This window comes from Pelophylax lessonae, assembly GCF_965119305.1.
Source record: "Pelophylax lessonae genome assembly, chromosome: 6".
NCBI lineage: Eukaryota > Metazoa > Chordata > Amphibia > Anura > Ranidae > Pelophylax > Pelophylax lessonae.
In genome coordinates this window covers 269,513,457-269,541,392 of record NC_138773.1, presented here as the reverse complement: position 1 = coordinate 269,541,392, position 27,936 = coordinate 269,513,457, and the positions used below count along the sequence as shown (strand labels likewise).

The 27,936-nt window shown below is 44.6% G+C and overlaps 1 protein-coding gene across 1 annotated transcript in view; it reads right to left on the bottom strand.

Annotated features, from left to right (window-relative positions):
• The window catches only part of PLA2R1 (phospholipase A2 receptor 1), a 155,109-nt gene extending 127,530 nt beyond the window's left edge, over positions 1 to 27,579 (bottom strand). The window contains exons 1-5 of the mRNA XM_082260092.1: positions 27,396 to 27,579; positions 18,893 to 19,276; positions 14,836 to 15,009; positions 9,863 to 10,027; positions 7,003 to 7,119 (exon numbers count right to left, since the gene is read on the bottom strand). Coding sequence (XP_082116218.1) covers positions 7,003 to 7,119; positions 9,863 to 10,027; positions 14,836 to 15,009; positions 18,893 to 19,276; positions 27,396 to 27,501 — 946 coding nt within the window. The 5' untranslated portion in view covers positions 27,502 to 27,579. The remainder of the gene's footprint in view (positions 1 to 7,002; positions 7,120 to 9,862; positions 10,028 to 14,835; positions 15,010 to 18,892; positions 19,277 to 27,395) is intronic.
• Positions 27,580 to 27,936: the final 357 nt, after the last annotated feature.

Sequence of the window (27,936 nt, the reverse complement as noted above, 5' to 3'; positions counted from 1 at the left end):
GAAAAGACAGATGGTCCGTTCCCATCCGATTCCCCCATAGAGATGTATGGGGACCTGACAGCCGTGTCTCCGCACATAGCGCAGAGAACAGCTGTCATCCTCCTGCTCAGCGGGGGATCGAACCCCCGCTGAGATAAACAGAGTCCATTTGATGGACTTCTAGTGTGAAAGTGTGTACACCCTCACCTTGTTAAACAACCCATTCAGTTTAAATTAGAAATGAAAGGCAAAACATTTGTGCATAGATATAAAAAACATTATAAATATTTTTACCCTTTTTTTTATAAGTGATCACATTCCCTCTGTTCTCAGCTGCATAAGAGCTGGGAGAAACAGCAGCACTCTGATCTTCCCAGTGAATGGCTGTGCAGGGGGGAGGGTCAGAATAATGCCTCGTACACACGCACCGATTGTCGGCCGAACGATCGGCCATCTTTTGTCCAGTGCTGTGGTGTTGGTTGAAATGTGCTCTAGACTGCACACGAATTTTGTCGGCCAACAACAACCAACTGCAGAAGTGATGTCATGTTCTGGTCTACTTTTTGTGTGTTTTTTCTTCACTGAGCATGCCCAGTCTTGATCGTCACATTTTTGTCGGCCGAAATCTGTACTGACTGGCGAACAATCGGCCGTTTTATTGACGGCCAACAAAAATTTTATAGCATGCACACCAGATTTTGTTCGGCCGAAAAGTCGCAGTCGGTTGTCGGAAGCATCATACTAACAAGCCGACAATTGGCCGATCGGACGTTGGCCGAAAATTTACGGCCAACAATCGGTACGTGTGTACGGGCCTTAAGTCTAAATATTGCAGGAGAGCAGGCTGAGTTCCCAACATAGCTAGAGAACTGGCCACTGTGTGCTCACCTGCTTATTGCTGTCAGTTTTCAACAGAAAAGCAGGGGGACTGGCAGGAACCCCAGGGATTTCATATATAAACATATATGAAAATAAGTGGAGGCTTATTTTCGCTGATAAAATAAAAATTGAGCTGCAACCAAAGATCCAAGTCGCAGACTTGGAAATGCAAATGAAAAAGTAAAAATAGTCTGGTGCCCTAGTATAGTGAATAATGTCTGAGTGATATATGGTGAACCACCATTAGACACCATTAGAGCCAATGGGATTTATTGTGATAACCGGCACTCTAATCAAACTTATACACTGTTAAGTGATGTAAACCATATATATATATATATATATATATATATATATATATATATATATATACATAAGTGACACGTTATGACAAATATATAACAACCAATATACTCCCACACAAAGTGAAATTGAATGTGAGATCCCCAACAAAAGAAAGGGGAAGAGAACAAATTAAATAAAAGTGTCCAAATAATAATGTCCAGATTGAACTTCCAAAACTTTTCAAATTCCGGACCAACCAAAAGGCATTAGTGATCTCCACGTGAAGAATTCTAATCAAAACGGTGTAGAGCTTCAACCCCCGTGTGTTAAAAGTAGCGTGATGCCCACCACCTTTAGGATTGGCCTCTTACCAGTAAATAGGAATATAAGGGAAAGGTAGCCTTCACAAGAAGATAGTTCCCTGTGCTGGAAAGGGGATAGTGCAACTCCACCACCCTTCTTGGAAGTGATAGGCAAAAAAAGCCTCTTACCAGATGGATGTCTTGTAGCGCGTGTATCTGCCCCTTTAAGGGTTTCTCCCCATCCGCCCACTTGGGTCTCTTATGAATGGTACTTGTTTAGGCTCTTAAGCTGGATACACACTATCCAACTTTTGTGATTAGATTTCCTTCAGATTTACCTTTTCTATGTAGTGCAAGGGCCTGCCAGATTGCATACAAATTGAAAGTGTTTAGGTTTGACCTCATATTATATGGTTTTGGTAAGTCTAAAGGAAAAAGTCTTCAGAAAATCTTATAGTGTGTATGGCCCATTAGAACTCTGCTAGTTTCTGGTTAAACAGTGCTGCTCAACTCTCAACAAATATGGCGACGCCTCTTTGTTGGCATGTACCATTCATAAGAAGTCCGAAGTAATTTCGTAACTTTCATATTTCTCCTTTAGGGGTGGTTCCCAAGAAAGAGCTGAACTCGTTTCATCTGATCCACCACCTCTCATTCCCAAAAGATAGCTCTCTGAATGAAGAGATTAATTGGTCTCTGTGTTCAATGATGTATGCTACCTTTGAAGAAGCTGTAGTTAAAATTAGAGCCTTCGGCCCGGCTGCCTTGTTGGCTAAGACCTTTTTGCCCATCTCTCCACTGGCCTTCAACTCCCTGGGGTTTTTTTTTTCTTACGGGAGTTTTTATTTTGACAAAAGCCTACCAATAGGCTGTTCTTTGTCATTGCCTATTTTGAGATGTTTTCCACTTTCCTACATTGGGTAGCCAGGTGGAGTGGCATTGTCCACTACCTGAATGATTTTTTTGAATCCCCCCGGATTCAATATTGTGTGCTGAAATCCTGCGTCTTTTTTGTAAGAGAATGGATTACTTTGGTTTTCCCTTGGCGGCAGAGAAGATGTGCCATCCGTCCAAGTCGTTGGAATTCCTTGATATCTTGATAGATATGACCCTGTTGGAATTCCGTCCTCCTCATATAAAGCTGGAGAGACTTAGTTTTTTGATTTGACGGTTTTACTGAAGGAGATGCAGTCCATTCTGGGCCTTTTTGCGTTTGTGTGCAAAGTTATGCCGGTGGAGCGCATTTTCTCCAGGGGTTTGTACCTGTGGACTACGGGTTATAAGCCCTCCTTCTCTCATTTGCGCCTCACTGCTGATCTGAAGGAGGACTTGCTTGTATGGGCGAATTTTTTGGAGGCGTATAATAGCAGGTCCTTTTTTCAGGCTGACTTTTTTCCTGCTCAGGACTTTTTGTTATTTACGGATGCAGCTGGGTCCAGGGGTTTAGCGGCTATATGGCAATTGCATTGGTGCTTGGCCGGATTCTTGGGTTCAGTAGCAGGTGACCAAGAATATTGTGCTCTTGGAGCTTTTTCCTGTAGTGGTGGCACTGGAGCTTTGAGGTTCAGAATTCGCAGATCGGAGCATCTTGGGGAGTACCGACAATGAGGGCGTACTGTTTGTGGCAAACTGCTTATCTTCTAAATCTTTGTTTGTTGTTCACTTGTTGTGCCATCTGGTCTTTCTTTGCTTAAAGTTTAATATCTGGCTTAAAGCACAATATTGCCTCGTTTCCACTGAGCGGATCGGTTCGGTACGCTACGCTAATTTGAGTGTTTCCATTATAAAAGTGGCCCATACAACCGAACCAAACCGCACCATTCCTGGTCCTGCTTCAGATGTAGGGCCATAGGAAATGGTACGGTACGGTTAGGGCGGAGCTACTGGCGTCACACAATAGATTCCACTGATTGGCGGACAGGAAAACTTCAATGCTCACGTCAAATGAAAGAGCAAAACAAACACCTCATTTGGTGTAAGCCACGCATGGTCCCTGGTGACCCGACTTGCAGTGGAAATGCTCACCTGAATAGACCGGACCATTCTACCCTCCCAAACTGTACCGACCCGAACCGTTCCGCTCAGTGGAAACGGGGCATATGTTCCTGGTTATGCTAACATTCTTGTGGACTAATTGTCTCATTTCTAGATGTCCAAGTTTCGGCAACTACTCCTAGAGGCGGACGAGGTGGGTTGTCAATGCCCAATGGGACCTTTGGACTTAATCTAAAGCTGGTGCAGGAGGCCATCCGGAACTCAGTGGCTCCCCATACTTGGGTTAATTATGCAGCCACTTGGAGGAAGTGGACCACTTTGCAGCTTCATGACCTGGAAGACTTGCCATAATTGATGGAACTATGAATTCTGCGCTTTGCCAGAAAATCCTGAAGGAGAATGTCCACCAGTTCATGACCTCAAGCTCAAGCACACTTGAGTTATGCAGCAGGACAATGATCCAAAACACACCAGCAAGTCCACCTCTGAATGGGTCAAAAAAAACAAACAAAATTAAGGCTTTGGTATAGCCTAGTCAAAGTCAGGGCTTAAATCCGATTGAGATCTTAAACAGGCTGTTCATGCTCGAAACCCCTCCAATGTGGCTGTATTAAAACTATACTGCAAAGAACAATGGGACAAAATTCCTGCACAACAGTGTGAATGACTCATTGCCGGTTATTGCAAACATTATTACTGTATTTTCTGGCGTATAAGACTACTTTTGAACCTCAAAAAAATCCCCCAAAAATGGGGGGTCGTCTTATATGCCGAGTATAATATCTCCAAGGTAACCTAAGTATAAGTATTACCGGTAGATGTAATCTCTCAAGACGCTGGCTGTGTGGGAATCCTGTAACGGTATACCGTATGTACCGTAGCTTCGGCTACATACAGTGTACCGCGCTGAGCCAATCAGGGAGAGCGATGTATTCTATTATTGAATCCAAATGCTGCTCGGATTGACGGAGTAACATCAGCCCGCCTCTCTGACTCTGCCAATCCGAGCAGGCTTTGCATTCAATAATAGAATACATCGCTCACTGTGATTGGCTCAGAGCGGTATACTGTATGTAGCCGAAGCTACGGTACATACTGTATACCGGTAAGGGATTCCCGCACAGCCAGCGTCTTGAGATTACATCTACTGGTAATACTTAGGGTACCTTGGAGATATTATGAGAGATTACATGTATTACAGTACTAGGGTACCTTGGAGATCTATGAGAAATCTGATGTTTTTCAATGGTGTTGCCTTGCTTCGGAAGGGGGGTAGTCTTATACGGCGAGTATAGCCCAAAACCTATGTTTTAACTTGAAAATTAGGGGGGTCGTCTTATACGCCCAGTCGTCTTATACGCCGGAAAATACGGTAATTATTTTTTCACATAGGGCCAGGCAGGTTTGGACAGCCTTTTTTTACCTTAATAAATGAAATCATAATTTAAAAACTGAATTTTGCATTTACTTGGGTTAATCAATTTTTTAACTGTGACAAATATTCAAAATACTTTTTCACAGCAATATACACCATATTACCGAAAGTATTGGGACGCCTGCCTTTACACGCACATGAACTTTAATGGCATCCCAGTTTTAGTCCCTAGGGTTCAATATTTAGTTGACCCACCCTTTGTACCTATAACAGCTTCAACTCCTCTGGGAAGGCTGTCCACAAGGTTTAGGAGTGTGTCTATGAGAATGTTTGACCATTCTTCCAGAAGTGCATTTGTCAGGTCAGGCACTGATGTTAGACGACAATGGTTTAGTGGTGAATTGGTGCAAGAAGAGGTCTCAAAAAAGTCTGGTCCTGGGGACCCGGGGAGGGGGGGAAGGGAGAAGGGAAACACCAGGGGTAGGGGGACCCCCAAACAGTTCAGGGGGTAGCTGTCCACTGTAGCGGCTGCCGGCGGAAGAGACAAAAGAGATCTCTGGGGGGAGACAAGAGGGAAGACAGCGCAGCGCCTTCTAAGTGCAGCAAGACATTTATTGAAGTATGTGCAGCAGTATTACACTCACATTTAGTCGGTGAATAAGATGCAGTTAGTCAAGTAATGTTGATCATCAGGAGCATCACTGGAGCGGGTCCTGGTGATGGAGGCAGTGAATCCCGGTGAGAGCGGCAAGGGGGGTTCCTCCGTGTGTACAGGGACGGCCTCGGTGGTGTCCGTGGGCTCCCCGTCAACTGGTGGAACGCTGGCACTCGTGGGTCCTGGGATCCTGACGTCACTCCTGTCGGTGATGCGGGATGCTACGGCTACGGTGATGCGGGATGCCGTAGCATCCCGCATCATCGCCAGGAGTGACGTCAGGATCCCAGGACCCACGAGTGCCAGTGTTCCACCAGTTGACGGGGAGCCCACGGACACCACAGAGGCCGTCCCTGTACACACGGAGGAACCCCCCCTGCCGCTTTCACCGGGATCCACTGCCTCCACCACCAGGACCCGCTCCAGTGATGCTCCTGATGATCAACATTACTTGACTAACTGCATCTTATTCACCGACTAAATGTGAGTGTAATACTGCTGCACATACTTCAATAAATGTCTTGCTGCACTTAGAAGGCGCTGCGCTGTCTTCCCTCTTGCACTGATGTTAGACGAGAAGGCCCGGCTCGCAGTCTGCGCTCAAATTCATCCCAAAGGTTGAGGTCAGGACTGTGCAGGCCAGTCAATTTTCTTCACCCCAAACCCGCTCTTCCATGTCTTTATAGACCTTGCTTTGTGCAGTGATGAACAGTCATGTTGGAACAGGAAGGGGCCATCCCCAAACTGTTCCCACAAAGTTGGGAGCATGAAATTGTCCAAAATGTCTTGGTATGCTGACGCCTTAAGAGTTCCCTTCACTGGAACTAAGGGGCCAATCCCAACCCCTGAAAACCAACCCTACACCATAACCCCCCTCCCCCAAATGATTTGGACCAGTGCACAAAGCAAGGCCCATAAAGACATGGATGAGCGAGTTTAGTGTGGAGGAACTTGACTGGCCTTCACAGAGTCCTGACCTCAACCCGATAGAACACCTTTAGGATGAATTAGAGCGGAGACTGCTAACCAGGCCTTTTCGTCCAACATCAGTGCCTGAACTTACAAATGCGCTTCTGGAAGAATGGTCAAACATTCCCATAGACACTCCTAAACCTTGTGGACGGCCTTCCCAGAAGAGTTGAAGCTGTTATAGCTGCAAAGGGTGGGCCAACTCCATATTGAACCCTACGGACTAAGACTGGGATGCCATTAAAGTTCATGTGCGTGTAAAGGCAGGCGTCTCAATACTTTTGACAATAGTATATATATATATGTATTTTTTTTAATATATACAAAAAAGTCACACAAGGCTATAGACTAATTGGGTCATCTAAAAAATGGATATATGATCCTATATACAAGACTACATGATACCACACAGGGCCTCAGGAATGCTTGGTCTGTACATCCATTTCCTTAATAACAGGCAAAATAAACATTTATTCTCGCAATAGCTTGTCTGATATTGCATAACAAACAAATTACCAAAAGATTTTGATATACTGTAAGGATAGAAAATATAGATACAGTACTTGATATCCAGTTGACTAAGGCTAAGGGGGAGCCATCCGTCCACTGCCACCCAGAAGTGGTATCCAACTGATGGAGCCCAATCCATAAAAACACAAATCCCGCATTAGCCAGTCTCTCTGCAGTGGGTGAGATAAACAGTAACAGGTTATACTGAAACATTCTTGGTCTGTTGCCTTTATTTCAATAAATGCAATGTCAAATCCTCCAAAAATAAGTAGATGTATGGTAACTGAAGAAGAATGGGTGTCAGAATTGTTGCTTTCAGGCAAACTTGCAAACAACCTAAAGTGTCTGTAAACCTCAGACATAAAATATGAACAAACCATATCCCTCTATGGTGTGTACTTGTCTCAATTAAGAGCACTAAGTGTAATTCCTGTCTTTTGCTTCCTTCCACTGCTATCCACATGAGTCACTTCTGACAAGTGTTCCTGACACCAAGAGAAAAATGGTGACAGGGGAGGGACCTCCAGCTGATTGACAGCCTCAGCTCTGTGAGCTGTGTGTAGGGTGTGTGTCCCTTCACTCCAATCAGAGCTCTCCTCACTGAGCCTTGCAGAGTGTAACTTCAGCTCTCCAGTCTCCACCCCTTTTTTCCCAAACTCTCAGATAAGCTTTATAGTTAAATTCTTTAAACAGATGTAGAGAAGAGAAGACTTTAGATAAACAGGTACAACTTATGTAGGAGGATTTGTTTAATTTCTATTTATCACCTAAACACAGTCACTTCACTGGGTATATGAAAGGGCTTACAACAATTTTAACAGTGGGTGAAAACCTATGGACAATGGGCAATCAGTCCACAATCCATCAAGATCAGAGCAAACCACCCACACAGTGCTAGACATAGTTCTGGGCTCACATGTATTTTCAGCTAATAAAGATTATGGTGGTTGTAATTGTTATTAAATATTTCTTTCAATTTTTTGTAACTTTTTTCCTATAATGTGTTACATTTTGGGAAGTTTACCTGAAAGTGCATGTTATTTTCATTGTTTATGTCCTTGCTGTGATGACACGCTTGTGATGGCATTTGATAATCAGGGCCGGCTAACATAAGGCGGCTTAGGCAGCCGCCTTAGGGCACTAGGACAGGAGGGCGGTAAAATCCAAATCCAAAATGCACCTTTGTCTAAGTAGACAAAAACCCTTGCACTGGCTCTGTTCATAGGCAGATATGTCAATTCTCGCATTGTCTAGCAAACATTGCAATCAACAAGTTGCTGAGATAAAAATTATTTCAGAGTAAATTTCCCCAGAGACTTTAGTCAATTGTGCAGGTATGATCTGGCCGAACTTTTTTAAGGATAGAATAGGTAACGGTTAAAACTCCAATCAGATTTTTTTTTGCTGTCTGTGCCCCTGGTGATTTACCCTTTCTTTTTGCCCTTATGATCTCCTCTAAGCTCTTTGTAGGCATAACCTTCTACATGCAGTCTACTTCCTTGCTTTAGGGTTTCATGCATGCCATTTTTTAGGGTAGGCTTCTGAATAGTATCCTTCGGGAGTACATAAGACAGAGCGACATAGGGCTGAACGATATTCGATGTAACATCAAATATCATGCTGGGCGTGGGCGATAGTCACATCGCCGGATCAGCCGATATTGGGGACTCACAGTGAAGGAAGGTAGAAGAATACAGCCCGACATCCGTCCCGCATGTTAAGTCCGTCCTGCAGCTCTCCTGAATGAGCGGTGAGCAGCGCGCCGTGAGCAGCGGCACAGGGAACCAATCACGCGTGCCTGCACACGTGATTGGTTCGCTGCGCCGCTACTCACGACATGATTGGTTCGCTGTGCCGCGCTCACCGCTCGGTCAGGAGAGCTGCAGGGGCAGACTTAACATGTGGGACGGATGTCGGGTTGTATTCTTCTACCTTCTACCACCACTGTAAGTCCCAATTTCTCTGCCTAAGTTCCACAGCACAGTGACACACTGTCATCTTATTAACCTGCAGTTCCCTGGAGTGTCCACCCAGTTCCCTACATTACCATTAACCCTGGCCTGCCCTGTATGGTTCAACTGCAATGACATTTAGAAGAAGGTTGCTGTTGCACTACTTCCCAAATCCTACTACAGTAAAATTAACCCTGGCTGGCCCTGTAGTACAATCAGAAGAAGGCTGCTGCACTACTTCCCATCCCTACAGTAACATTAACCCTGTATTTAGCCTGGATTGATGGCTCTCTCAATATATATTGTTGGGAAAAAAAATATCGCAATGTACTTTTTTTCCAATATCGTGCAGCCCTACAGCGACAACATAAGGGCATGTTCACATGTGTGGCAGGGACTACCACTCCTCTGAAAAGTGATCCATACACAGATCACTTTAAAGAAGCGCCTGGTACAACTCCTATGATCCTACGCTAGTGCACTGCAACAACATGCATTGCTCGTGGTTGCAGAGCAGCCTTATTCATTTGAACGGGTTGCAATTGGCAGGTGATATTTCCACTGCGGCCATGAAATCTATCCTATGGGACACAAAGGGCAAAAGAACACCTGACAGGGGTTATAACCCTTCTTTACTCTCTCCAAAATGAAAAAAAAAAAATACCTTTAATTCTACTTTAAATCTAAAATTTTGGGTGGTTGTAAGAGGATAAACCTTCCAAATAAGAAAAACAACTAGGTAAGAAATTATTTTCTTTGGGGAGATCTCCTCTCAGTTCCTGTTGAGTCTTGAAGGAAAAAGAAACCAAAAAAAATCTTGACTGAGGCTTTCACTTTTGGCTTTACACTTGGATTTAAAACAAAGAATATGTGATGCTAGGCAAGCTTCCTGCAATACCGCATTAGCCAGATTTCTGGTCTTTTTCTAACACTTGTATAATGAGAGGATTTGTCTACTTACTGGAAATATACTCATGTTCAGGAAGATTTGTGATGCTTAGCAGATCTCCACCTTGAGCTTGACAAGACTCTCTGGCTTTATTCCAGGAGAGAGAAGACCTGAGATTGAATTGGTAGCAAGCATTTGTGACATTGTTTTCCTCCCACAACAAACCACAACCATCGTCTGGAACAAAATAAAAATATCTGTTTTAGATTAAAGAAAAATGTACTTCATCCCTGTTGGTTAGGATTAATGCTCTTCAGATATAAAATAATAAAAAGCAAAGTCCTCCTAAAGATATTTCATGTATGGCCATCCATAGATTTACATGACCACTGCCTTCTTTCTATTTATCTTGAATGGCAGAAAACCTTTACCAGACTGAGGTGTATCTCCCGATTATCGCCAAATAGGGTTCCCTACAGACATAACACAGTGGTTGGACTTCTGGGCAGCCAATACCCACGAGCGCTTCAAAGTTTCAGGTATTTTCCAAAACATATTCAAGCTATTGTTACATAATGGATATGGGCTGAAAGTGCACACTCTCATATTTAATTTGAGGATATGTACATCTAAATCGGAAGAAGGGTTTAGGAATTACAGTTCTTAAAGCGGAGTTCCGGCCTCGAAAACGTTTTTTCAATAAAAATACCCTCGGGACAGTCAGGGCTAGTACATTCCATAATGGATAGCCTCTGTACTGTGAAGCAAGAAGGAATGACCGCACTTCCGATAAAGATCAAAAATGGAGTGTGTTTATTCCACATCAAACAATTGGCAAAATATGATACATACACGCTGTGAGTGCAGAACAAAACGGTAGACGCGTTTCACGACTAGATGTGTCGCTTACTCATTACCAAGTAAGCGACACATCTAGTCGTGAAACGCGTCTACCGTTTTGTCCTGCACTCACAGCGTGTATGTATCATATTTTGCCAATTGTTTGATGTGGAATAAACACGCTCCATTTTTGATCTTTATCGGAAGTGCGGTCATTCCTTCTTGCTTCATGTGACTTTGGATCACGGATCCGACCGGCACCTGATTCCTGTCTCACCTGGAGCGGTCTCCCCAGTTTGGACTCTATCTAGCCTCTGTACTGTCCCGGGTCGCACTTACCTTTTAGAAGAAATACTTACCTTGAAAATTTCTTCTCCAGCGCTGCCATCTCGGATGTGGGCAGCTGAAGCCAGCGCGTCCTCTTCTGCGTCCTCTTCCGTGTCCTCTTCTCCCAGAATGTGCTCCGGTTTGCATTGACTCCTGGGAGATGAACGTCATCGCTCCCAGGAATCAATGCGTCTGCACCGGCCCCGATCGTCACTTCAGGTGCGGGCGTGTCATCCCTCCACAGCTTCTGGGCATGCCCAGAAGCTGTTTAGAAGGGAATGACGCGCCCACACCGGAACTGACGAGCGGGGCCAGTGCAGGCGCATTGATTCCTGGGATGACGTTCATCTCCCAGGAGTCAATGCAAACCGGAAGAGACGGCATGGGCCACGGCTGCAGAAGGAGGAAGTGGAAGAAAGGTGAGTATATTTTTCTTCAATAACAAGGTAAGTAAACAAAAAAAAAAAAAAAACGTAACTATCCATTTATTTTTCAGGTGACGAAAAGCAAGTGGATGGCCCAAAATCGACTATGTCGATTTTGTGGCCGGAACTCCGCTTTAAGAGTAGCCATCCCCTCTTTTTCAAGGGACCAAAAGTAATTGGACAACTGAATCAAAAGCTGTTTCATGGCCAGGCGTGGGCTATTCCTTCGTTATTTCTTCATCAATTAAGCAGGTAAAATGTCTGGAGTTGATTCTAAGTGCGGTATTTGCATTTGGAATCTATTGCTGTGAACCTACATCATGCGTTCAAAGTAGCTGTCCATGCAAGTTAAACAGGCCTTTGTAAGACTTCAACAACAAAATCCATCAGAGAGATAGCAGCAACATTAGGAGTGGCCGAATCAACAATTTGATACATTCTGAGGAAAGAAGAACGCACTGGTGAGCTCAGCAGCATAACAAGGCCTGGACATCCATGGAAGACAACAGTGGTGGATGATTCTCTCTACAGCTCATGTTGTACTCAAGTTGATCGATCAATCAACTTGGTACATTCAGCCTGCCCATTAATAGTTTGAATATCACCAGGTTCCTGCTGAACCGGCCGAGATGCGAGCCGTGTATGGCCGGCCTAAGACATGGACAGATGTTTGCTGTGCTGCTTGTCTGATGAATGTTGGCCTAGAAGTGTGGTCCTCAAAGTGGGCATTACTGTCCCCTGGAGGCAAGGGGAAGATCCAAAGGGGACAGTGGGCGAAAAGGAAGATGGCATCAGAACCAAGATAATGAAAAAAAGTCTAAAGACTGCACTTTTGCTAGGGTCAGAATTCTAGGCTTTTCAGCCTGTTAGGGTCATGTGATCGCCTGTGTCAGCCAGTGGTGGCTGGCAAGGGAGAGGAGAAAAAGCTCCAACAAGGGCTAGTAATGTTTAAGCAGTGACATTACCCATATGCTTTAATGGCCCATCCAATGTCAGCACTTCCTCCTCTCACCTGCAGTGGCATTGGCTAACAAAGGGGAGCAGGATCACGTGACCAGAGCGGCCTGAAAATAGGTAAGTATATACATTTTTCTTACATAGTTTAGGAAACATAGGTGTTAGGAGGGGGAGGGACACTTTTAGGAGTAGTTAGGGTTAAGCCAGTTAGGAAATTCTACTTTAAGGTTGCTCCACCAGTTTGAATGTGTAAACAGAAGAGTCCTATTTTGTCCATATGAAAAGAGAAGGATGTTATTATAGATTTCATTTACGAGGCTGTAAATACCAGAATGTATTGTCTTTTCCAGCTACTTACATGTCTAGTAATATTTTATTAGGAAAGCTCTCAGAAGTCTCTATTTTATTGGCAGGAGCTGTGTTGTACCATGTACATCAGTAGAGGAATGATGTAAAGATGTAGAGCGGATTTATTTGTTGTTGTCTAGATCAGTAAATTAAGATTGCAAGTTCCAGTGTCTCTGGCACACACAGAATTTGAATATTTTGTGCCTGGGGCCTCAGTGGTCTCAAATGCCTTTAGTTTTAGACTGGCTTAACACCTATATGTTGCTTTGATGTGCATTAAAACTCTACTGTATACTCGTGCACTAATACAATGTGCAGGACCCCATGCCACTTTGTGTGTTGCGTTTCGTTCATTCTGAATGGCATCCCAACATGTAAATACAGTAGGGCATGGGTGTCAAACACATTTTCATCGCTGGCCGCATCAGCAATAGGGTTGCCCTCAAAGGGCCAGTTGCATCTGTAAGACTATATAAATATACTGCTTGTGTGGCTGTCGGGAAGCAGCGGGGGCAGAGCTGAGAAGCAGAAAGTGCAGGGTCTGGAGATGGACCAGAGGAGGGCTGGAGTCAGCTGAATGCTGAGACCAGGGGGAGTGGAGACAAGGGTGTACCTGCAGATGCACAAACAGTGCAGGATCTGTAGGAGGAGTTCTGTTCTCATTTCTGCTTCTGACTGCTGAGACGGGGGGGGGGGGGGGGTGGTAGGGGGCAGAGACAAGCATGTCCGCAGCTGCACAGAGAAGCACAGGATCTGGTGGAGGAAATCTGTTCTCCTCTCGGCTGCCAACTGCTAAGATAAGGTGGAGGTGGAGACAAAGGGGGTGCAGGAAAGGGCCACATGAAATGGCCTGGAGAGCCGGATTCAGCCTACGGCCTTGTGTTTGACCTTGTGTTAGGAGCTCTGCATTGCAAAATGGTGTAATGCTGCAGCTCTGGTTCAGAATTATTGGGCTGCCTTAATGCATGCCATGGAAACATGCAGAACAGCTCGCATTAATTCATGTAGATTAATGCAATGCACTACAATGCTAAGGTGGGAAAGGGGCCTCTAATTGGCACAACTAAAGCAAAGCACAAGTGTTTTGTTGGTGAACACATAGTTTGGTATCTACCAACGTAGTAGTGTGCTTACCACGTTACTAAATATGGGTGGAGTATCTTTAGTCTGTGGTGGGATTTCAGTTTGCTGGTAGTGCAACGTACAGCAAATATGCATAAAATACTATTTAATTTTATTGCTTTAAAAATTATTTAGTGTTTTTTTTTTATATAGCTAGTATGGGTTTTAGAATTTGAATTTCATTAAATTAGCTTCCTGTAATTTTCCTTTCAACTGGACTCAGGACTGACTGCATTGCACAGTACTGTCAAATTAACACTGGGTGGCTGCTGACAGGAGGATAAAGCAGAGTGGTGACCTCATTGGTGTGTTATTGATCCTGCATTATCCAATCAGCAAGCTGAGGGTTGTTTTGCTCCAAACTGCATTTTGTTTCAGCTTTGGACAGAGTGGAGAAGCATTAGAAAACCTGTGCCCCTTTAGGGAGATTCACTCTCCTGTTTACTGTTATCACTGAAAGTCAAAGAAAATACCATATTTTGTTTTGTCCCCAGAACAGTAATGTATGGAAAATCTTCCACTGAGGACAGTGATGACAACCAGAGATTTCCTCACTTTGGATAGAATTTCATTTCACTTCCTGTTTTGGCTATGGGATAGGAAGTGAAGGAAAATCTCCCCAATGGGACAAACATTTTTTTTGTTTTCATTGAAAAATACTGAGTGGATTCCCTTATCCCCACAGTGAGGTGGACGGAGGAATCCTCCCTGCTACGCTATTGCATTTCGACAGCGGGACTCAAAATACACTGATTATTGCCACAGCTGATTGTCTGCAAGTGCTGATCGCATGAAAATATATCAACAGTCCCGCTTGAGAGGAGTCCATCATTAGAGATCAACTCTTCTCGGGAGGAAATGGCCTCAGATGGATCAAAATTATTCTGGTCTCTGCTGAACCAGCCAAATTTCGATCCATCTGAGGCCATTTCCGCTGGAGAAGAGTTGAACAAAAACAAAGTTTTGCTTTTACTTCTACTTTGTTTTGTAGATGCATATTTAAAGTGAAATCATGTAAAACTTTACCATTTATGGGACAGTATCCCCATTTTTTGTCCTTGTCAAAGGATATGGTGGTGGCACACCATGGCAGTCCTTCAGGTCTTCCAATGGTAGTACATTCATGAAACCAGCTATTTTGGAATTTAAATGGAAATGCACAAAGATCTCCCCTGGAATTCCCTTTAAGAGTAATGATTTCTGAAAGACAAGGTAATCATTTATCAGCATGGGATGATCAAAGAGGCAGCACAAGTGTAATTGATAATAGGCAACACACCATAAGGTAAAATTAACCACTTGACCTCTGCTCACATTGTTGCTACTGCAGCAATGTGGCCCGTTATCGTCCAGCGACGTAGACCTACGTCTCTGGACTCCTCCCTCTGTAGGCGGCGCTCGCGCGCCGCCGGAGGCGCGCTCCCGCTGTTTTCAGTCACAGCGGGAGAAGGGCCAGGGGAGGAGCAGTGGCGATTGCCGCTGCTCTTCCCCGATCGTCGGGGAATCGAGTGTGGAGATCCGCCCGCTTGTGTAAACAGAGCAGGCGGATCTCCATAGCTGAACATGCGATCTGTCCCTGACTCACTCAGTCACCCCCCCCCACACACGTCAGTAAGCACCAGGCATACATTAACCCCTCCCTCTCCAATAAAATTAACCCCTTCCCTGCCAGTGTAATTTTTACAGTAACAGTGCATATATATTGCACTGATTACTGCAGTAATGTCACTGGTACCCCCAAAAGTGTCAAAAATGTCAGTCAAGGGTCCGATCTGTCCGCCGCAATGTCGCAGTCCCGCAAAACAAATCGCAGATCGCCGCCATTACTCGTTAAAAAAAAAACACCAAAAATGACAGAAATCTTTCCCTTAGTTAGTAAACGCAATAACTTTTGCGCAAACCAATCAAAATACGCTTATTGTGATTTTTTTTTACCAAACATAGGTAGCAGAAAACAAATTGGCCAAAAATTTAAAAAAAATTTGATTTTTACATTTTTTGGGGGAATTTCATATAAAAAAATGTTAAAAATATTGTTATTTTTTTCAAAATAAACGCTCTTTTTTTGTTTATAGCGCAAAAAGTAAAAATCGCACAGGTGATCAAACACCACCAAAAGAAAGCTCTGTTTGTGGGAAAAAAAGGACATAAATTTTGTTTGGTACGGCGTCGCATGACCGCGCAATTGTCAGTTAAAGTCACACAGCGCCGAATCACAAAAAGTGGCCTGGACGTAAGACAGCAAAATCCTCCGGTGGTAAAGTGGTTAAACACAAGACTGTCTGTGTCTAGAACTCCTTTTCCTTCAATTTTTCATTGAGGCCCAGTAAAGAAATTTCATTTTTAAGATTTTAACATTTTATAGCTGTCCGCAGAACAAGAATTAAGGGTAAATCCTCCAAAGGGGACACACCTGTCCTAGGAACATCTGTCTAAAGCCAGCTAAGTAGTACATGGATCGAAAATTGTCCAGTTCAACAAGGACTGGCTGAATTTCGATCCATGTATGGGCAGGGAGGTTGTACAGAAGTCAATCTACCAGTCATCTTCTGCACAACCACCCTGTCAAATATTTCCTGCTCAATCAGCGCTGCAGGTTATAACCAGCGAGGCTGATCAGTGTATTCTGGAAGGCTGTTCCACTAGAAAGAAGGCTGTCCACAAGGTTTAGGAGTGTGTCTATGGGAATGTCTGACTATTTTTCCAGAAGCACATTTGTGAGGTCAGGCACTGATGTGGACGAGAAAGCCTGGCTTGCAGTCTCTGCCCTAATTTATCCCAAAGGTGTTCTATTGAGTTGAGGTCAGGACTCTGTGCAGGCCAATCAAGTTCCTCCACCCCAAACTCGCTCATCTGTGTCCTTTTGGACCTTGCTTTGTGCACTGGTACACAGTCATGTTGGAACAGGAAGGGTCCATATCCAAACTCTTCCCACAAAGTTGGGAGCATGAAATTGTCCAAAATGTCTTGGTATGCTGACGCCTTAAGAGTTCCTTCACTGGAACTAAGGGTCCAAGCTCAACCCCTGAAAAACAACCCCACACCATAATCCCCCCTCCACAAAAGGATTTGGACCAGCACACAAAGCAATGTCCATAAAGATGTGGATGAGCGAGTTTTGGGTGGAGGAACTTGACTGGCCTGCACAGAGTCCTGACCTCAACCGATAGAACACCAGGCCTTTTCGTCCATTATCAGTGCCTGACCTTACAAATATGCTTCTGGAAGAATGGTCAAACATTCCCATAGACACACTCCTAAACCTCGTGGACAGCCTTCCCAGAAGAGTTGGAGGTGTTATAGCTGCAAAGGGCGGGCCAACTCAATATTGATCCCCACAGACTGGGATGCCATTAAAGTTCATGTGCGTGTAAAGGCAGGCGTCTCAGTACTTCTGGTAATATAGTGTGTATAAATATATATATATATATACACAGGGCCACCGTAAAAAATCACCATGCCCCCTATGACATCTAATAGTTTAGTATACTCCAAACCTAGACTCCCAGTATATTCCTGTTCTTAATATAAACATAATAAAAGATAAGGGACCATTCATAAATAACTGTGTTTTTATCTTGATCAAGTCATTCCTGTGACACTTGTAGTCCGATATATTTATGGCTATATAAATACACTCGGTTACAGGAATGACTTGATATAAATAAAAATGCAATTATTTTTGAATGGTCCCTCTCACATAGATCTTATGTTAGCTTTAATTTTATTTCTTAAAGTGATATAAAACCCAAAAGCAAAACTTTATTACATATATTGCAGCTTAGCAATTCTCGTGATGGCTGCATTTGTTTTCTTTTTTTAGGCTTGTATGACAAGTCACACTAGTGGAAACGTAGACTTAAGCCTCGTACACACGCGTCGAAATTCGGCCGGGAATTTTCGTCCGATGACCGATCTGACGATTTTCGGCTTGTTAGTATGATGCTTCCGACAACCGACTCTGACTTTTCGGCCGAAAAAAATCTGGTGTGCAGGCTAAAAATTTTTGTCCTTCGTCAAAACATGTCCGATTTTCGTGCAGTCAGTACAGATTTCGACAGGGAGAAATCTTATGAGCAAGACTGGGCATGCTCAGAGATGAAAGAACACAAAGAAAGCAAACCAACACATGACTTCACTTCTGAAGTAGAATTTTGTTGTGCGGGAAAATTCGTGTGCAGTCTAGGCACATTTCAAATAATGAAACACAACTCTGGACAAAAGACGGACGATCGGTCGGCGGAAATTCGTTGCGTGTGTACTAGGCTTTAGTGTGGTGGCCTGTACTATGATCATTGTAGACTGTGAGCTGAGCTCCCAACCCCCCCCCCCCCGTGTCCACCTTCCTTCTCCTATGGTATTCTTTATTCAAAGCCCAGTACAGCTACACTGTATATGTCCACCTCCCCAGTTATATGTCCACCTCCCCAGGTATAGGTCCACCTCCCCAGGTATATGTCCACCTCCCCAGTTATATGTCCACCTCCCCAGGTATAGGTCCACCTCCCCAGGTAAATGTCCACCTCCCCAGGTAAATGTCCACCTCCCCAGGTAAATGTCCACCTCCCCAGTTATATGTCCACCTCCCCAGGTATATGTCCACCTCCCCAGGTATATGTCCACCTCCCCAGGTATATGTCCACCTCCCCAGGTATATGTCCACCTCCCCAGGTATAGGTCCACCTCCCCAGGTATAGGCCCACCTCCCCAGGTATAGGTCCACCTCCCCAGGTATATGTCCACCTCCCCAGTTATATGTCCACCTCCCCAGGTATATGTCCACCTCCCCAGGTATATGTCCACCTCCCAGGTATAGGTCCACCTCCCCAGTTATATGTCCACCTCCCCAGTTATATGTCCACCTCCCCAGGTATATGTCCACCTCCCCAGGTATAGGTCCACCTCCCCAGGTATATGTCTACCTCCCCAGGAGAGATCGGCAATGGCTACCCCTTTATTTCTGCCCTCACAGGTTCCCTTTAAGCTAATCCGGTATAAAAAGTAGACTGCATTCCCTATTTTATACACACCAAATATGTAAATTAGTTTTACTTGTGTGTACACTTAAAAAGTTAAAAGTCACCTTGAAAATTGTAGTCGCATAAATTGTCAAGGAAGGATCCATAAGCTCTCCATTTATTTATTTGGTATTTGTTGGTGGCAATCAGTCTTTCTCCAACGACGGAAAGCTTGTAATTGTCGGCACCAACCAGAAGGCCATTGTTGCACTTCCAGCTCAGGGTGAGTTGTTCCGTATCACAATCGACCATTGCTATTTTCTCGAAGGGAAATCGGAGGTATAGTCCAAGGCACTTCTTGCTTTCCAGGTTGTAGAGCCGCTTTCCTGTACCCCACTTCCATAGCATGCCATTATTAAAGGGCTCACAGCTTGACATGGATAGGCGGGATTTGTTTATCAAAATGCACAAATGGTTCTGGCTGCTTTCTAAAATAAATAGATCTGGACCTGCAAAAATATATTTGGTTTAGTCTCAGCACATCATACACATGTAACCCCAATCTGAATGGCATTTAGCTTGTTAAAGCAGAAATCATAACCCAGATAGCAAGGATAACTTGCCCCACATTTGTGGCAGTGTTGAATTGTAAGTCTTGTTAAAGTGATTGTAAAAGCAGGTTTTTCATCTTAATGCATTGTATGCATTAAGATAAAAAAAAAACTTTCTGTGTGCAGCAGCCCTCCTCAGTCTCCCTAATACCTACCTGAGCCCCCTCTCCATCCAGCCATGTGCACGAGAGATTCGGCCCTCCACCATTGGCTCCCGCTGCTGTCTATCAAAGTCAGTGAGCCAATGAGGAGAGAGAGGGGGCAGAGCCAGGATCATGGCTCCCTGTCTGAATGGACACACAGAGCAGCAGCTCAGCTTGGGTGCCCCCATGGCAAGCTGCTTGCTATGGGGCACTCGTCAGGAGGGAGGGGCCGGGAGCACCGAAGAGGAACCTGAGAAGAGGAGGATCAGGGCTGCTCTGTGCAAAACCAACTGCACACAGGAGGTAAGTGTGACATGGTTGTTATTGTTAAGCAAAAAAACCCCTAAAAACCTAGACTTTAGTATCACTTTAACCACTTACCGACCAGCCGTTATACGGCGACAGGTCGCCAGGTTCCCGCAAATCGTTGTACCTGAATAGGACGGTTCACGGGAGTGCTCTTGTAGGCACGTCCACACCCACTCGACAGAGGAGAGGCTGAAGCGCGAGGCCGGCAGCCACGATTGCCACCAGGCACCCGCGATCGCTCCCTGTGAAGAGAGGCTGATCACCGCCATTACTAGTAAAAAAAAAAATAAATAAATAAAAAATGACATAAATCTTTCCCCTAGTTAATAGACACGATAATTTTTGCACAAACCAATCAAAATAGGCTTATTGGAATATGCAGAAATATGCAAAAATGTGTAGCAGAATACAAATTGGCCTAAAATGATGAAAAAATTGATTTTTAATTTTTTTTTTTTGGGGGGTGGGATGTTATATAGCAGTAAGTGAAAAATATATATATATTTTTTTTTGCAGAATTGTCGCTATTTTTTTGTTTATAGCGGAAAAAATTTAAAATCCCACAAGTGATCAAATACCACCAAAAGAAAGCTCTATTTGTGGGAAAAATAGGTCATCAATTTTATTTGGGTACAGCGTGGCACAACTGCGCATTTGTCCGTTAAAGTAACGCAGTGCCTAAAAAAATGGCCTGGTCTTTAGAGGCGGAAAATCGTCCAGTCCAGAAGTGGTTAAAATGGAACTTCACTCTCCCAATCAACATCAATTATTTTTAATCACCATGCTGCTAGCATTAGTAAATTCCCCTATAGGGAATTGCTGGCAGGAAGGTGGTTGTATTATCCTGACACGCCGTCATATGACGGTGGCAGGATAATGCGCTTTGCGTGCCCCCTGGGGGCGCGCAGAACGGCGATCGGTGCTGTGGTGTGTCACTCTGACTCACCGCATCTCCGATCTCGGTGATGTAGGCTCTTTACCATGTGACCAGCTGAGCCCAATTACAGCTGGTCACATAGTAAATAGGAAGTGTCATTAATCGGCTTTCCTCAGTTCGTGCCTGACAGACACGAGTAAAGGAGAGCCGATCTGCGGCTCTCCTGACAGGGGGGGGGGGGAGGTCTGCACTGGTAATCAGAGCATTGATTACCAGTGCAGACCTTTGGGGGGGTGCCACTAGAACCACCAGGGATGCCCACCCATGACCCCAGGGATGCCCACCATGGCCACCAGGGATGGCAATCAGGGCTCAGGGAGCCCGCCAGTGCCCTCCCCATCAGTGCTGCCCGCCAGTGCCCTCCCCATTAGTGCTGCCCACCAGTGACCATCATTGCCATCTATCAGTGCTGCCCACCAGTGCCGTCCACCAGTGCCCATTATTGCCCACCAGTGCCACCTATTAGTGCACATCAGTGCCGCCTATCAGTGCCGCCTATCAGTGCCCTTCAGTGGCACCTATCAGTGCCTATCAGTGGCGCCTATCAGTGCCCATCAGTGCCACCTATCAGTGCCCATCAATGCCGCCTATCAGTGCCCACTAATGCTGCATATCAGTGCTACCTATCAGTGCCACATATCAGTGCCCATCAGTGCTGCATATCAGTGAAGCCTATCAATGCTATCAATATTAGTGCCACGCCATCAGTGCCACCCCATCAGTGCCTCCTCATCAGTGTCTGTCACTGCGGCCTCATCAGTGCTCATCAGTGCAGGAAAAAACGTATCTATTTACAAAATTTTACAACATAAACAAAAAAACGTTTTGTTTTTTTTTCAAACTTTTCGGTCTTTTTTTATTTGTTTAGCAAAAAAGAAAAAACCTTGCGGTGATCAAATAGATCAAAGAAAGCTTTATTTGTGGGAAACAAATGACATAAATTTGGTTTAGATCCAGTGTTGCATGACCGCTCAATTGTCATTCAAAATGCAACAGCGCTAAAAGCTATAAATTGTCCTGGGCGGGAAGGGGGAAAAGTGCCCGGTATTGAAGTGGTTAAACTTTTATTTTTACATTTCTTCAGTTACTTCCTGGTTTCCAGGCCTAGGCAAATGATGTCATACATCCCAGGAGTCTTCAGGAGGGGAGGAGAGGAGGAGGGGTTTTCACAGCTCAGCACACTCTCCTGCATGTGTGCTTGAGCTAAGGGCAGGAAGTAAATGCTACACGAATCATTTGCCCCTACTCAAGATGGCCATGGCCAGACATGCTAGGAGGGTGTTTTTCAAAGTGATCTCTCACCAAAATAAAGCATGGACGCATGGATGGTTGGGGGAGTTTGCTTTGAATATTAAAAATTAATTAAATAGTGTTCTTGGAGAACTGCTTTAACTTGCTGTACATTTTCACTGGCAGGTTGTACACTTGCAGAGCACTTGAAGTCAGGGCCGGTGCTAGACTATTTTGCGCCCTAGGCAAGACCAGCTACTGGTGCCCCCCCCCCCCCCCGCCCCCCAAAAAAAAAAAAGGCAAATCTCAAAATAAATTCACGAATCCTGCATAACATTAAACTGATGACCTATAGGGTCTTTTTCGTGTGTGCACCCATGAAACAGCGTAAAACTTCAGTACCTAATCCTACAGGACATCAGGTGTTATGCAGTAGTTCTGATGTTAGAAATATTGCTGTCACTCTGGGGTGCGCGGTGATGCATAACATGTGCAAGGCAATCGCATGCACTTTTTTTTGTGTGTCTGTCTTGGGGGGGGGTCCAAAATGTTTTGCTTTTATATGTGGCTCTTTAAATGTTTAAAAAGTTTTTTTTTTTTTTTTACATAACTTTTATTGCCATTAGATAGAGGACCAATAGCCCCCTATGTGGTAGCATATAGGTGACAGCTACTCTTAAATAGACATTCGGGGTAAATTTGTCTCTGGATGTCTCCTCTGTACTCCTCTACAGCTGATGGAATACAGATGGTGTTCCATCAGCTGCTTCCTGAGCAATGTCCGTCACTGGTCTTTGCCTAGGAGGGAGGCTAAGCGGATGGATGTCCATGGAGGTCCCACCATCCTTCCCAGGGGCCCCCATGACTGCCCTGGGTCCACAGGTGGGATAGCAGCACCCGGTAAACAGAAACAGAGCCAGGTGGACAGGAGAGGGGGAGTGCAGTCTGGTGGAGGGGGGATGCAGCCAGGTGGGGGGGGGGGGAAGGACAGAGCCAGGTGGACAGGGGAGAGGGGGTGCAGCCAGGTTGGGGGGGGGAACAGAGCCAGGTGGACAGGAGAGGGGGGGGATGCAGCCAGGTGGTTGGGGGGTTGGGGATGCAGCCAGGTGGACAGGAGAGGAGGGTGCAGCCAGGTAGGGGGAGGACAGAGCCAGGTGGACAGGAGAGGAGGGTGCAGCCAGGTAGGGGGAGGACAGAGCCAGGTGGACAGGAGAGGAGGGTGCAGCCAGGTGGGGGGAGGACAGAGCCAGGTGGACAGGAGAGGGGGGTGCCGCCAGGTGGAGGGGGAATGCAGCCAGGTGGAAAAGAGAGGGGGTGCAGCCAGGTGGACAGGAGAGGGGGCTGGTACAGCCAGGTGGGGGGGGGGCAGAGCAAGGTGGACAGGAGAGGAAGAGGTTGCAGCTACAGAAGGTGGGGGGGGGGGAATGCAGTCAGGTGAGGACAGAGACAGAGAGAGAACATGGGAGTGGCTGGAGAAGGGATGTTATTAAAGCTGCAGGCATGCTGAAGGTGGAGAGGACAGAACAGAGGGGAATGGATCCTCTCCACCTAGGACAGTTTCACTTCCCGAGCTGTTATCTGAGCACAGAGACAGAGCAGAGAATGGAGAGGCCATGGAAGGAGGGAGGGGGAGGAGAGGAGCAGGTGAATGGGTTTTCTGAGTTCCTTACCTTACATTGCAGGTAGAAGACCGAGGATGCAGCATATCCGAGCAGAGGGCAGAAGCTGTCCAACTTTCCATTTAACAGGCAGATGATTGGTGACGTCATCGGCAGGGGGAAACCTAGTGCGCATGCGCTGTAAAGATTTCCGACGCTGGAGCCAGCAGAGAGACCACACACAAGCCGAGGGCGCCGCCGAGCCGACAGTCACATACAGGTTAGCATAGCAAGAGGGGCGCCTCCCGGCCGGCATACTCATTGCGGACGGTGCAGCAAGCAGGATACTGGCGCCCCCTGCTGAGTTGCGCCCTAGGCGAATGCCTGGGTCGCCTTACAGGTGGCGCTGGCCCTGCTTGAAGTACAAGTTCTAGTTGACACTTTTCCAATTTGCAGCAAATTTGCATGGCAAGTCTCTAGCAAAAGCAAAGCTGCAGTGTTGAGTCTACAGCAAGAGCTCTGCAGGTCACAGTGACCCCTGTGGTGGGATGACTATTGCACAGCATAACTGAACCAGGACTTGCAGCAGACTTGCAGAATGTTTGCAAAGAAAGTTGATCTGGAGTCATGCAATGCGGATTTGCTGCAATTGTGCAACAAACTTGTGAAGCCTGGCAAGTCTAGCAATAGCTTAGCAAGTCATTTTCAAACTTGCAGCCCAAGTGTTTGCAAGCTGGGAAACAATTGTCATGTTTATTTTTTAAAACAAATATGATTTTCACCTTTTTTTAAAAACTTTTTCTGGTACTGTTCACAGGCACTGTTCACATGTGCCCCCCTTAATTGTAGATACTTCTTATCTGGGCAAATGCTGCTTGTCATTTCCCAGGACGGTTTTCCTAATGGTGAGCATGCCTGTACAATGTGCTTTGGCATGGCTGATTGTGAGAGAGTGGGACAAGGTGACAACGCAGGAAAGCAATTGGGAGACAGGGAGAGAGCGTTGTCACCCTGAATGGGAGAAGTGACCATTTCTTTTTAAGGTGTGAGCATAGTTTTAAAAAAAAGAGCAGGTAGAGTTTTTTGGTCCTTTTACTTGTAGAAACAAAAAAGAAATGTATGAATTACTTTGTATACTGAATGGGTCTCAGTCCTTTCCTGCCATTTGTTAAATGGTGAGAAAGAAAGAAGACACTGGACATTGAAGAAGAACAGAAGATGACAGCAATGGCCGTGGAGCAGCAGTAGGAAGCCCGGACCTTGCATCTCTGGAGGAGAACAGATCTAGAGGTATTTGTGCATTTCTGCTGAAAGTACACTGGAGTTCAAATTTACAGCTCCACCTGCTGGCTGAGAATGAAAATGCAAAATATTCTTCCACATTTTTTATCTGATGAAATAAACATTTTTTTGAAATGTTTATTTTTTTGATGGTTCCAAATATAATAGGTAAGGAAAATACATATGTTCAAACTTAACAACAAACGGTCTTTGGAATACAGAGTCAAAATATATAATTCATACAAAACTGTTTTAAATTGTCAAACAAATATACTGTATTTGAAATCAAATCTTTATTATTTTTTGGCAATAACATGGTGTGGGCGGATTTCTGCCAGTCACAGGCTGTGTCACACCCCTCCAGCCTGTGTCTTAGAATAAGAGGGAGATGAAGCCTCTATTAATCTACATGTAATATTCCGCCCCTGTTGTGTTTAGATGGTTAGTGAGCATGGAGGAGGAGGGAGTGGGCTGTAATTCACCACTGTAGTCACATGGACTGCTCAGATGTGATAAGGAGAAAATGCTCAGCATAGAAACTCACTGAAAACTGAGCATGTGCAGAGCTGCCACCACAGCCACGAACTTTCTAGCTGAATTGGGGACATGGACAGAAGGGGGAGATAGAGACCAGCAGGATCAACCAGGTTTTCTTGCAGAATACATAAAATCAGAGGCTTAACTAGAACCTTCAGGGTCCCGGTGCAAGAAACCATGAAAGGCCCCCCCCCTGACCCCTGGCTGGGGCCCTTACCTTCAAGCCTGGGGCTATTCTCACTGATCCTGAGGCCCTTGACTCTCATTGTGGAGCCCTTTATTACACTCCCGCAGCGGGACCCTTTCACAATTTCTGCAGTGGGTCCCCTTCCTGCCATCTTAGGGTCTCCCCATGGTATTGGAATGCCAGGGCCCAGTCGAAAGTGTGACCTTTGCGATCCTGGAAGTTCACCCACTGGTGTCAGTAGTTTTTATTTTTTGGTATTTTAATTGTATAATTTTTTATCATTTTATTTTATTTTTTTACAATGTCACTGACTATGGCTCTGTCCATTCAGAAAAGGAAGGAGCTGGTAAATTACATATTTACCGACCCCTTCCTGGTTCTCTATTGTGACACATCCCCTGCAGCAGCTGGCAGGAGAGGGGAAGGAGGAAGCCGGCAGCACAGTGTGAGTGGGGGGGGGGGGGGTTCGGGGAGGACACAGGGGCCCAAAGACAGAACAACACAAGTGAACTGGATAGGAGGAGCGGTGGGGGCAGCATACAGAGGAACCAATCTCCTCCATCTTCCTCCTGCAACTACAGGAGGAAAAAGGAGGACAGTGATTTCTCTACATGCTGCCCCCGCCGCCCCTTCTATCCAGGTGTACAGGGGAGCCCCACAGGCCCCCCTGGAGCATGGGGCCTGGCAACCCATGCAATTGCAACCCCTGCAACCCCTGTAGTTACGCCCCTGCATAAAATTAATCCCATAGTGACTGAGTGAGCATAAACAGCATGTAATGTTCCATTTATTGATAGTTTTTTTTATGATTTTTTGATGTGGGTTTAGTGACACTTTAATGTTGTTTGGGAGAGTTTAATTCTGCTTTGGTAATGTGGGCGGATAATATGTTGCTCATTGAACCGTATATTTCCATTGGTTACCATACAAATGCTGTTCTGCAACTTGATTGCAATGTACAAAGTGAATATGTTCCTTTGCATTTTGAACCTGTTTGTATGACCTGTATTATCTGTGTGACAATAAATCAGTGTACTGAAATACATTTAGCCAGTAGAGTGGATATCTATATAGGGGACATCTATGAATCTGTACTACTAATACAGCAAAATATTAGTATAGCCAGGATGTAAAAACTGAAATTGCTGCAAAGTAATCTAAAAACATGTGCTGCTCATTCTATCATCTTTGTATCCGGAGAATTCTTTTATGCAGCACCCACACTACAGGATTCACTGCCAATCCATTGTCTGCGAAGCACCATCTCTGGGTATTTTTAAAGACTTAAGACACATGAATTCACCCAGATTTATAGCAACACCCGACAAATCTTTTTCTTAAAATATCCCAATGGCAATGAGTCCCAAGGGAGGAAAGCACTAAAGAAATATGTAGATATATTATTATTGTTATTAAGTTTCTGCTTAAGAAAAAAAATAAAATTTGTTTCTGCTTAGAACAACAAAAGTGCTAAAAAATAAATAAATAAGTACATATATATATATATTAGAAATATATATTATTAAGTATAAATATAACAAATTGAAAAAAAGTTTTTAAAATATTTTTGATAATAATATATATATATATATATATATATATATATATATATATATATATATATATATATATATATATATATATATATATATAAAAAAAATATATATATATATATATATATATATATAGTGCAGAAAGACTCATTAGACAATTATACAAGCTTAGATATTTACTTCCTGTGCTGTTACAGAACAATGTATATCCAGCAATAAATCTTGCTGTGTGTTGCACTCACTGTATGATGTGGAATCTGCAGGGCTGGAAAGAAGGGAGAACCCAAACAGGAGCAGAAAGCCAAGCGTACTGCTAATCAGTGTGTGGCGAATTCTTGCTGGAGTCATGACTTGTGCAGAATTGGATATCACACAGGGCTAATGTTCTCATACTGGAATGTAAAGCTTCTTCTTGTCTTGTATAGATAGGCAGAGGGTTGGGAATAGTTCTGGTATGTGGGCTGGTTTATGATTTTTCAAAGCGCTTGCTATAGGAGGTTTAGGAAGATGGGGGGCTGGACTGCTATTTCAGAACTCCTGTCTGCTGATTTTAGAGCATAAACTTTTTTTAAAGTTAAGAATGTATGAAGCAATCTAGTTGCACACATTCCCAGGCGACAGTTGACCCTTATTTCCAGGGCAATGGCTGGAGTTTGTGCCCTAGAATTTGTCCTTGCTTTTTTGAGTTTTGAGCATGCAAATACATAAATTGATTTACGAAAGCAAAAAATAAAAACAAACAAAAAATCAAACACAAAAAAAGGAGAAGATTTGATGGACCAG